This window comes from Equus quagga, chromosome 19 (genome assembly GCF_021613505.1).
Source record: "Equus quagga isolate Etosha38 chromosome 19, UCLA_HA_Equagga_1.0, whole genome shotgun sequence".
NCBI lineage: Eukaryota > Metazoa > Chordata > Mammalia > Perissodactyla > Equidae > Equus > Equus quagga.
Window position 1 is genome coordinate 29,167,107 of NC_060285.1, and position 12,669 is coordinate 29,179,775.

Consider the following 12,669-nt stretch of genomic DNA (forward strand, 5'->3'; position numbering starts at 1 on the left):
ATATCTTGCCTAAAGCCTCAGAGCTGCAGGGGGTGAAGTCAAGTAGCCAGAAGTTAAAGTCCCGGTCTTGTCCAGGATTTTGTGCTGCCAGATGACTTCCATTAAGCACAGTCTTTGATTGTGCTGTCTCTCCTAAGGCATCCTCCAAAACATCCCTCAGGAAAACATCTCATCACTGAATGATCTGTTTTCCTGGCCTTGCTTATGTCTTCTCTCTATCCTAAGTGTTCTTTTCTCATCATCTCTAGCTTGCTTTTATTTACTAGACACTTCATAATATTAAAATTATAGTAACTAAATTTTATTAAGCACTTGTTTAGAACAAGATATTATACCAAATAGATTTCTTTGTATGAATGGATTCTTTTGTATGAATCCAAAAACATTCCTCTATAGTACTAATATCACACCTGTTTTATGAATAAGGAAAATGAGGCTTAAAGAGAGGAAATAAATGGTGACCAAGGTAGGAGCTAGGAAGTAGGAGAGCTGGGGTTGTGCTAGACTGACATCAGAGATCCCGTGTTTGACCATTTCACTCTGCTGCCATCGTAAGCTCTCCCTCCTGTGCATATTTATGCTTGTGGAATGAATGAGTCTTCCCTCCCTAGGCTGAGACTCGTATGCATGAACATCATCACCTTTCAGGAAGTCTTCATTTCCACATGTTGTCTCTTATTGCTGATGGAAATGGAAAGGGAGTGGAGTGGAGTGGAGAGGTTATAAAATTACTCTCTCAAGTTAGACCAACCTGGGTGAGAGAACTGACTCAGCTATTTATTTATTCTGTGACTTTAGGCTAATAATTTCACGTCTCTAAAACCTCAGTTTTGTTGTCTAGAAAATGGAGGCATTAGTGACAACTATCTTTGGGATATTTGTGAGGATTAATAGATATAGTAAGACTTGTAATGCACACACATAGTACTCGGCCCAAAGAAAACTCTCAATATATTTTATCTTAAAAATGGAAAAGGAAAAGAATTTAAAAAGTAACTAGAGTGTAGGCTCTTTAGCTAAATGCTACAGTGACAAAGGCTAAGGATGTTCTTTATAAATTTAACTCTCTCTGTCCTATTGCAAAGTTTTCTTCCAGAAAGTGACTTCTAGCTATAACTTTATTTTTTGGAAACTAAAATCCTAAAAGGGGAGACACTTAGAAACTATGTAAGGGTAATGGATGCAATGTTCATTGGTGTTCTAGAGATAGTACATTTAAAAATGATCTTTTCATGGTAAAGGGAAGAAAGGATGTGCATTCAATTTGCGTTGTTGTATACTCACTTTACTTACAGAAGTATTTTTAAAAATCCACATTTATTTGGTCTAAGGAGACTCAAATGGTTGAAATATCTTATTCCAAGAGTGACTGTGACTTCCTGATATTTATTCATAAGAATAATGCAATTGTGATTTCATTTCCTTCAGTTAAGAGCATGCTATTTTCACTTCCTTTGGCCATCTGGGAGCATGTTACATTCCCTACTTAGTAGCTAGTTAACCTACAAAATTTGTAACTTTGAAAATCTGTTTCCTCATCTATGAAAGGGGGTTGGTGAAAAATAATTTATACATTGAAAAAATTAAATGAGCCAAGTTAGGAAAAGTGCCAATCTCAGTATTCAGCACATAACAGACATTCAGTAAGTAAAAGTTTCTCTCCTTAGCATCTCTCACATGAAACATGCAACCGTAGAGAAACTAATAGTCATTTTCAAGTCAAATATGGACTAAACTTCTACATTAAATAGACACTCTTGACAGAATGCAGTGGTATGCAATGAAAATTTCAGACCAAACATAATCTGTGATTTTCTACTTTTGTTCTTTATGGACAAATAACCAACACTTTCTGCCAACCAGATGTTACTTCTACATGTAACCAATTTGCTATTTTCTTTGTACTTGTCGCTATTCTTCTAAGTGGAAAAATATGCTGGTTAAACAGCTGTAGAAAAACATAATATATCCTTAGATGGCAGGAGGAAATGAAAATAAAATATTTAAACTTCTACCTTTCTACTCTTAAATTTTAAAAATCGTAGCCATTCAGGAAGTACTATCCAGAGGTTTAGCGGGTACTTTGGATCTAAAATGATTTCCCCAGGTGCTCTACATATGGCAGAGTGCTTGATGGTAGGCCTCTCCACTCCTCTTGTGTAAAGAAACAGTCTTGATTTAAAAGGTCCAAGTAGCTTTAGCTCTTTCTACACATCCATGGTGCAGAAGTGTTTGATGTTTTTATGGCAAAGTTAATTAAGACTAAGGCCAACACAGTGGATCAGTGTTAGTTATTAACAATGCTCATTAATGAAATGCCTGGTTAGGTTTGTATATAGGTTTAACTTATACATAATCTCCTTGTTATAGTTCAAATGCTCGTCTCCTCATTTTAGAGTTGTGATCTTTTATCAATGGCAGAGTTAGCCCATTAACAAAGGTGTAAGACGCTGGTTAGATTCAGGGTTTGACTTCAGTTCTACAAGCCAAAACTGTACTTCATGATAAACACGATTCATGTTTTTGTTAAAATCAATCTAGGAGAAAAGTAGAAAGGGCATATAGTACTTCCAAAAGCATGTATTATTATAAAAGGGATGAAGGAAAAAGATAAGAAGCAAAACTCATGAAAAAGCAAAAGCAAATCCTCTGAAACTTTTAAAAAACCGATGGCATGTGTCCTCATTGTCTTTCTACATTCTGTAATTACATTTATCCCCTCATTTACCATTTTGTATTTCCATATTCCAGGTCTTCCTCCTTCCCTTACTGAATTACATCTTGATGGCAACAAAATCACCAAAGTTGATGCAGCTAGCCTGAGAGGACTGAATAATTTGGCTAAGTAAAAATATTCTTTCATGATGTTCTATCATTACGATGGCTAGGTGTATTAGTGCCCACATGCTCAGAATTAGAAACCTGATGAAGTTTTGACTGTACCACATTTTTTTGTTGTTATTATTTCTGACAACCTCAAACTTCAGCTTGCCCAATCAGTTATTAAAAAAAACAAAACTAATGAGTTTTGCATACACTTAGTATAACCACCAAGATCAGCCTTATATTTTGAGTACCATATTGCTTTCAGATTAAGATATATCTTATGTATAAGGTATTTGATCAAATTAGTATGTTCATTCAGTATCTTCTAACTTAGTTGCTTTAAACAAGATTTAATGCAAGGTTAAGTAAGGTATAAGACAGGGTCTAGAATTTGAAAATGCATTAAGATGAAGGCTACCAGAACATGGAAATATTGGGCATCCCACAGTATAGTATTAGACTAGTTATGAGAGATTCTCCAACCTCTATTCTCTGAAGAGTTTAAAATGTCTCTGGACATCGAATATAGACTAACAAAAGAAAAGTTTGTTGTTTTTTTTTTTTCTGGCCCTTCTTAACTCTTTTTTTTCCTCATAGATAATCGCTAGTGCCTGTCCTCCTTTCTAACCTAACTTCGATCTTCCTATGTTTACAGTCTGGTTAAGTAATAAAAAGAGGACAGTGCTGGCAAACTCTTCCAGTTGTCTTCATGGAACACTCTGTTCTTGATCCACACGTATTGCTGAGTGTTCTTACAGAGAAGCACAGTGTTATGCCAAATTGACTCACTCTTCTTTTTGTATATAAATTTCATGGTATATAAATGAATATAAAGTATATTATTTATCTTTGAGAAATACTAAGACCAGATGGATGTATAATGCATCTTTCCTCATTTCTGTGGATGTTCTCCAATGACCCAGTGGATGGAGGAGGCTGAAGATGAGCATGTGCTTACTATAGCTATGATATATTAGCCACAGTCACAATATATTACCTTGGTGTTTCACATAAGAAACCTTTTATCCAAAGTTATTTTAATTATAGTCTCTAAGGTAGACAATATTTTTCAAAATAGTGTTATGTATCATCTACCTTTCTTTGTTGATTAGGTCTCTCTAGATGCAGAAAAATCTAGGAAGACACTGTTTTGCTGATTGTGTAGAATTGTCTTTAGGACAGCTATCATTATTATTATTATTAGGAGGGGGAGGAGCAGGAATAGTAGAAGGGATGAACAATAGTCTAAAGTTTTAAATAGATGCCTTTTGAGAAAAAAAGTTTATTTTGTACTGAAAGTGGTAAGGAAATTTTGAGATTATGCACTTTAATATTAGCATGACATTCTTGGTATCACATAGAAGCATACGAAGCTAGTAAATTTGGAAAATGTCAATAGAAATGAAGATCTCTGTGTAAACGGATTTTGAATTCCATTCATTAACTTAGAGCAGATTGCCTCGTTGGCCAAGCAAACTTTCCCAACTCTTGAATTTATCAGACACATTTCTTTTTGGAATCAAGTCAAAAAATCTATTAAACCATCAAATCCTTATGTTGTTTGCTCCTCACTGAAGTTGGAACATGAGAAGTATTTGGGGGCTGAAGATCAAAACTGTGAAAAGAAGAAAAAGGCAGAATGTTGTGGCAGGGCAAATATTCCAATTAGCTATTAGGAACAAGTAGGGAGAAAATAGTGTATGTCCCTCTGCAAAAATATGAACTAGTTTTCAGGCAAACTTCTGTTTTCTTGTTAAGTATATATTATCATCTCCCTTACTAGGTGAACCATTCTTCAATGGACAGAATCATGGTTTTTGAGCCGTGTGTCCTCTGCCCTGACAAGCCTAGAATAATATCTTGAACATAGTAGGTTCTTACAACATTTGATGGTTGAATATATAAATAAATCATTGAAAAAGTGAAATTTCCTTGAGTAAATTATTAGGAATGTTATATTCTAGGAAATGTATGAGCCCAAATTGGGTATGGGACTTGGAGTGTTGTAATAAACAGAAGACATGATTCTGAAATAGAAAAGAAAAAGCCAGAAAGAGGAGATGAATGCCTAAGACTGTTGGAAAAACAAAGTTCTCTGAGCCAAGATGCCAGGTTAATAATCAATAGCTAAGATAAACTAACTGTGCTATTAATAGCCTAAAATCAGTAAACTTTAATCTCAATTATTCCAAACAGCAAGTCATGATTAAAATTGGGAGACTTTGGTTATCCAAGGCAGCATCTAAATCCACAGAGAGCTCAAAGATCGAAACTAGCTGAAGGCAAGCAGAAACCATTCTAAAAAAATGCCCAAGTCCCATCCATTGCATTTGAAGGAACCCAATGGCTTCCTCCTCTTTCTCTCCCTTGAGTTTTCTGGTTCTCTTATATTACGTTTTTGCCTCATCTCAGTATCCCCTCTCTGCTCTCAGGATTGACAGCACCCTGGTTTTGACAGAGATTCATCCCTAGAATGCTGAATGCACCAGCCTTGTCCCCAAGTCAACTCTGACTTTTGAATCTCATTTGCTATGAGAGGACATCATAGCTGCAGAACTCTCACTTGTTATACATTTAATTTAAAAAATACAACCCAAACCTTGAGTAGCATTGCATGAGAAATATCACAGTGGTCATGAAACAGAGATTTAGGTGAGAAATTAAGGTCAGAAGTCAGGAATATTGGCACCCGGCAAATTCTGACAGTATCAGATGGTCATTGATGAACTCTTTCAAACTAATGCAAAATGCTAATTCTGTTAACCTTTCTGGCAGGTAGGTTTATTCGCTCATTAGAACTTTGTACCTTTTATTTCCAATGAATAAATTTTTGTGATAAATGTACAATTAATTGATGTTCAATGTGACCAAAATGATAATAGTATTCCTTTTATTTTTTTTTCAAGTGAATTCACCACATTCATCATACATAGAAATGAATTCAACAGCTACTCATTGGTCATATCTAGCTCTGTGTTAGTACTGGATATACCATAAGACAGTCACTTTTCTCAAGGAAAGACATGCAAGTACACAGTCCCCTGAGTTTTACAAGAGGGTAACAACAGGATGCTCTGTGAGCATTTACTAGGGGTGTCTATCCAATCTGGGACTGTCAGAGGAGTTTTAAAGAGGGTAACTCTACATTGAAAGCTTAAGAACAAATGGGCTCTATCCAAGCTTAGAAAGTCTAGGAAAAGCACTCTAGGCAGAGGGAACAGTAAGTGCAAAAACAAAAACATCCTTTTCTATTGACTTGATTAGTCACACAACACCTGTAAGAAAGCATCCATGTGCAGGGTATGCATTCATTCCTGTTTTCTATTGCAGATTGGGACTGAGTTTCAACAGCATCTCTGCTGTTGACAATGGCTCTCTGGCCAACACTCCTCATTTGAGGGAACTTCACTTGGACAACAACAAGCTTATCAAAGTGCCTGGTGGGCTGGCGGATCATAAGTACATCCAGGTAATGCGATGCCGCTGTCTGGTGAGGAACGTCTGGGGAGTGAATCCTCCCCACCGGGATGCTAAGAGGCAGGAAGCTCTGCTTAGAAATCTTTTTGTAGACAGATGTTTTTAGTGTTTCCACATAAACATTCATTCTGGTTTGGGGAAAAATACATTTAAATTATTATTTTTTTAAATTAGGACAATTGCCTTGAACTTACTAAAATGCTTTCTTCCAGAATGTAGTATTTTTCGTGAATCAGGGTAGTTTCAAATCACAGATCAGTGTAACAAATGCATACTGGTTGGAAAAGATGATATAGTTGGTGAGGCATAGATATGGAATAAAATAGTAGTTTTAACTTTTAGCCTCAGCAGATGTCATAGAGGTCAAGAGCTTATCTAGCAGTGTGACTGCAGTTTATCTGGCAGTGATCCACTGTGGTAATAGAGCTTTACAATCTGTAAATCTATAAATGTAAGGCAAACATTAGTTTAAATAGTGATAGTAATTTCATATATGACAACATAAGACTTCCATTGTTACCTTGAACAAAAAACACAAACATGTTATTCAAATTATATATTTTTTAAAAAATTCAATAATGTGGTCATCCATAGATTTTACATATTTGCTTATTTTATGTAATTTTTAAGTTTTCTTAAAGGTCACATTTCAATTGGCTGTTTTTCCCCACAAATTTACATGCGTACTTAGTTCAGTCATGATGATTCAGAAACTATACCCTGCCACTGACCCTCTCTTACAGATAAAACCAGTATAAAGTTGCTCTTTTAGTAATCCAGCATCTCAACTTTTTTGATTGGGGTTCACAATAAGTTTATCTTCTAAACTACTATCAATAAATCATTGATTTCTTTTTTTTATTGAGTTGTAACAAAAAATTCCAAATTAAATTGATATATCACAATTTGCATTAGCTAGATTTCAATGAAGTGCCAAAATTATAAGTATGAAGATGAAACTTAAAGACATTCAAGTTCATGCTGATTCTTTTTCAGTGGGTCTTTGGTTGTGGCAGAGTCGTGAGTAAGCAGAGTTTGAAGCCACAAGTAAAACCAAGATGCTCGGAAGCCTCATGGAAGAATAGTTATCATTGTTACTATTAAGGTTTTTGTTGCTGGTGGGTTTTTTGGGGGGAGAGGATTGTTTTTGTTTTTAGATCTCAGAATAAATCATTTTCACCTTCTTGATTACCGTTTTTCAGTCAGTCTGGACATATTACTGAGTTCATAAAATCAGTTTAATGGGTTCATTAGGAACATTCATGGGATGGGATGGGATAGGATAGGTTAGAATAAGTTGAATAGAAAAGAAATATCACTATAATGGTAAGTATTTCATAACAATTTTGTTTCATATGCATAGATTCATATGTACTAAACCTCAATATATAATGAGTTTCTTACTGTCGGCCACAGAGAAAAAATTATAAAGCAGGTTATTTTGAAGGTTTTGTTGAATATCATCAGATCTCATGAGAATTGACACAGGGCCCCCATTTAGAAGGGCCTCACTCATGATTTTCCATCTCTAATTGGCTGTCCATGTAGCCATTTTACCTCCCTTCCTGCAGCTCCTGGGAATTTCGCCTATTCTACTTCCTTTTCTATAAGTATATAGTTCAATTATTTTTACCAAAATTATGTAGTTGTTCAACTGTCACCACAATCCAGTTTTAGAATATTTCTATTACCCTCAAAATATCCCTCTTATCCATTTCTGTTTGGTTCTCAATCTTATCTGCAGCCAATGGGAATCATTAACCTACTTTCTCTCTCTGTGGATTTGCCTTTTCTGGACATTTCATATAAATGGAATCACACAATGTATGGCTTTTGTGTATAGCTTCTTTCACTTGTCATAAGGATCTTAGGTCATCCATATCGTGGCATGTATCAGTAGTTTTTCATTGTTATTGGTGAACAGCATTTCATTGTATGGCTATGCCACATTTTGTTTGCTAGTATTACACCTTTAGTTTACTGCAACTTCTGATCATGTTGTGAAATTGAGAGTGAAGGTCTTCTAATTTTGTTTTTATTTTTCAAAATTGTTTTATCTATTCTTGTCCCTTTGCATTTCTGTTTAGAATCAGCATGTTATTTCTGCTAAAATAGCTTGCTAGGACTATGATAGGGATTGTGTTGAATCTATAGATCAATCAGGGAAGAATTTTCATCTTAATAATATTGAGTCTTCCAATTCACAAACATGGAATATTTCTCTATTTTATCTTCTTTAACTTCTCACAGCAATATTTTGTCATTTTTACTGTATGAGTCTTACAATTCTTTAACTAAATTCATTCCTAAATTTTGTATTATTGTTGATGTTGTTGTGAATAAATTGTAACTTTAATTTCATTTTTGCGTTGTTGCTAGTATGTAGAAATTCAATTGATTTTTGTCTGTAAATCTTCTATCCTAGTACTGTGCTGAAATTTTTTTAGTTGCAGTAAATTGTGTGCATTCATTTGGATATTCTGCATTCAGAATCATGTCATTTGTAAAGAAAGACAGTTTTCATTATTTTTCATCGGAATCCCTTTAATTTCTTTTTCTTGCTTTATTGCATTGGCTAGAATTTCCAGTGCATGTTGAATAGAAGTGATGAAATTAGACATCTTTGCCTTGTTACCTATTTTAAGAAAGGGGTGAACAATCAATCTTTTACCATTCAGTGTGATGTTACCTGTGGGTCTTTTGTAGATGCTCTTTATCAAGTTGAGAAAGTTCACTTCTATTCCTAGTTTACTAAAAATTTTTTATCATGAATGTGTGTTGGATTTTTTTTTCAAACGCTTTTTCTGTGTCTATTAGATAATCATGTGTTTTTGTCCTTTATTCTTTTACTATGGTGTATTACATTGATTGATTTCCAGTTAAACCAATCTTACATCCCTGGCATAAATCATGTTTGGTCTTGGTCATGGTGTATAATCCTTTTATATGTTGTGAGATACTAATATATTGTTTCCTAATATATTGTTAAAGGTTTTTTGTCTATATTCATATGAAATATGTGATTTCATTTCATTTTGTGATGATTTTTGTCTGGCTTTAATACTAGAAAATACCGACCTCATAGAATGAGTTAGGAATATAATTTCCTTTTTTACACAGACTAATACTTGCTTTATGTTTTGGTATTTTCATCTCTCACCTTCAATATTAGCCATAAACTCTCAAAAAGCACTTCTCCTCTTTCTTTCTAATCACTGCTAGGAAATAGAGAATGGTAAACGACCACAAGAAATTTTCAAAGCTTGAAAATCATAAAAAAAAGAAACACAAGAAATTTTCAAAGTTTGAGAATCATAAAAAAAGAAACTCACAAATATTTTTTTGATTTTAATATTGCTTGTTTCTGTTTTTGTATGATATCTATTGTTCTCTTCTAAACCCTTTATTAAACAAGGCCCTTTGCACCAACATACGAGTGTGAGTGTTCCGATAAGTGGAACAATATTTCAAGTCATTCATTTTAAGCAAGCATCTCATAGATTTATAGCTCGTTTTAAAAATTGTTGCCTTAGCATTAGATTTTAGCCTTGGTTGTACGATCAAGTCACTTCTTGCCCTTTAGAATTCACATCTACATAATGGAAGTAAAAACTCATTTCTAAAGTGCTGTTTGTAAGTCAGACATTTAGTTTCCCTAAGAAAATCTATGAACAAATTATCATTATCCTAAACATAATCACAAAATATATTTCAAGAAAAAATTCTAATGAACCATAACATTATATTCATAGAGTAGAATTTGTAACAGAATAAATTTTTGTTAAAACTTTCTGAGTCTATTTATTCCAAATGCTGTGATACTCAAATATTTCATAGAGTTTGTGATTCTTTATTTCAATTTTAATACTGTATACCCTCTTTTTCTTCACTATATATTACTTCCTCATTGTATAAAATTTTATTAAAGTGTCTATCATTTTGTCTTTTCCCTGAAAATATAATGTTTCACATAGGCACAATTTATGAAATAATCATGAATTCATTCATTTATGCATTCAACATATTTATGGATCACCTACTCTGTTCTAGTAGACACTAGAGATACGGTCATGGACAAAACAGAGCAGGTTTCTCTCCTCTTGGAGCTTTTATTCCATGGGAGGAAAATAGACGAAAAACAAATAAATATATAATATGCTATACAGTGATAAAAATTGCTATGATGAAAAATAAAGAAGGGGAATTGGGACAGAAAAGGGCAGAATGGGATGGTCAAGGAAGACTTTTCTGATAAGAAGAAATGAAGTACGTGAGGCAGTAAGTCTTGCAAGCATTTTGGAGAAGATTATTCTAGGTGGAGGAAATAGTGTGTGCCAACCTGAGGAGGGACTGTACTTTGTGTAGTAGAGGAGAAGCAAGTAGGCCAGGGTGGTGGGACTGAACAGTGAGGGGAGAGGAAGTCAGAGCAGAAGGATGTCAGATCATGTAGGATTTATAGGCCATTGTGAGAACTTTGACTTTTATTTTGCATGAGATGGGAATCCTCTAGAGTGTTGAGGCAAAGGAAGATATGACTTGGTTCATTTTTTTTAAATAATTGTTTTATAAGCTAAAAAAAAAAACAAAAGAAAAGACTTTAGGAAGGCAAAAAAGGAAGCAAGGAGAATAATCAGGTCAACTTCAATAATCCAGAAGAGGTAATGGTGGCTTTGAACAAGGTTGTAGGAGTAGACACGGGAGAACTGGATTATATGTGCATTTTGAAGGCTGAGCTAGCAGGATTTGTTGATGGTTAGGCAAAGAGTGTAAGACAAAGGGAGGGTCAAAGATAATGACAATGATTTTAGCCTGAGCCTCTGGAATGATTGAGATGCTATATACTGAGTTGAGCAAGACTAAGGAAGGGAAAAACAAATTTAGAAAGGAAGAGAGAAAGCAAAAGTTTGATTTGAGAAGTGTTATGGTATTCAAACTGAAAAATGACAATACTAAAAAGGCATAAGGTATTTACATGAAGAGCCTCGATATATTTAGAGGAGACTAATCATTCTCCATCATTTCATTTTTCAGGTTGTCTACCTTCATAACAACAATATCTCTGCAGTTGGATCTAATGACTTCTGCCCACCTGGATACAACACCAAAAAGGCTTCTTATTCGGGTGTGAGCCTTTTCAGCAACCCAGTCCAGTACTGGGAGATCCAGCCATCCACCTTCCGATGTGTCTATGTGCGCTCTGCCATTCAGCTCGGAAACTACAAGTAACTCCCAGGAAAGCCCTCATCTTTATAAGCTGGCAACATCCCGTTAATGTCATTGCTCAAAAAAAAAAAAAAAAAAGAAAGCTAGATACTGGAAACCTAACTGCAGTGTGGATGTTTTTCCCACATGACTTACTATGTATAAAGCCAAATATGCAGTTTAAAAAATTGCCTACAATAAAAATAAATTTTGCCTGCCATATTTTCAGAATCCTTTTTTGAAGCTTTCTGTTGATGTTAACTGAGCTATTGCAGATATCCTTATTTCACTAAATGTAAAACTTTGAGTAAATATACATGTCAACAATTTAGTAAAGCTTTTCTTTTTTAACTTTCAGAAGGAATCAAATTGAAAAAGTATCAATCTTCTGTAACTCATAGAGTGGTTAGCTCTTTTAACAAAAAGTCAAATATCAAACTCTAACTCTGTATTAACCCCTGTTATTACTGGTAAAGCCTCATTTGAATATGTGGATTTGATACAGGCTATGTAAAAGTTTTGCTAATGTCATTATTTTGAAAAAAATAAATTCACAAATACATTCAAAATGACTATTGTATAAAAGTGTAATTGTAAATCTTCCCTAAGCTCAATTGTTTGAAGAGAGGAGACATCGCTTTCTTGATAAAAAATAGCACATCTTTTCAACTTCTCAGATATTTCTTTTACCCTGTCCTTCGACATTTGTGTATTATAACTTACATTATCCATATTCCATGTTAAGCGGATAAGGCAAAAAGCTGACTTTTTTTTTTTTAGATTATTTTATTGAGGTCACATTGGTTTCTGACTTTTTCTGATTGGTGTATAAAACTGATTTTTCAGTTACTAAGATGCTAAATCAATTTTAAAATTATCATGTGTATAATCAGGCTGCCCACCTGGATATTTCTATAATTGCCAGATGTGTTAGAAATATTTAGTGCCTTTAGTTAAACTTTCAGTATTAGAAATTTTTTTCTGCAGAATCTAGAAACAACTACCAAAGCAGACCACTCAACAAGCTTGGGCAGTGGGCTGATTTACCAATAGTAGATATTTATCAGATAGTACATTTATGCTATCAACATCTAATAAGCAGCCATAAGAAGACTGTTTCTTCTACACGTTAGATGTTTTATAGTTGCAAATACTGAAAACCAA

General features: G+C 34.2%; 1 protein-coding gene across 2 annotated transcripts in view; it reads left to right on the forward strand.

The window, feature by feature from the left end:
* DCN (decorin) overlaps positions 1 to 12,077 on the forward strand; it is a 37,672-nt gene extending 25,595 nt beyond the window's left edge. For both annotated transcript variants that reach the window (XM_046646313.1, XM_046646312.1), the window contains exons 6-8: positions 2,752 to 2,845; positions 6,157 to 6,295; positions 11,335 to 12,077. In XM_046646313.1, coding sequence (XP_046502269.1) covers positions 2,752 to 2,845; positions 6,157 to 6,295; positions 11,335 to 11,529 — 428 coding nt within the window. In that variant the 3' untranslated portion in view covers positions 11,530 to 12,077. The remainder of the gene's footprint in view (positions 1 to 2,751; positions 2,846 to 6,156; positions 6,296 to 11,334) is intronic.
* The last annotated feature ends 592 nt before the right edge of the window (positions 12,078 to 12,669 follow it).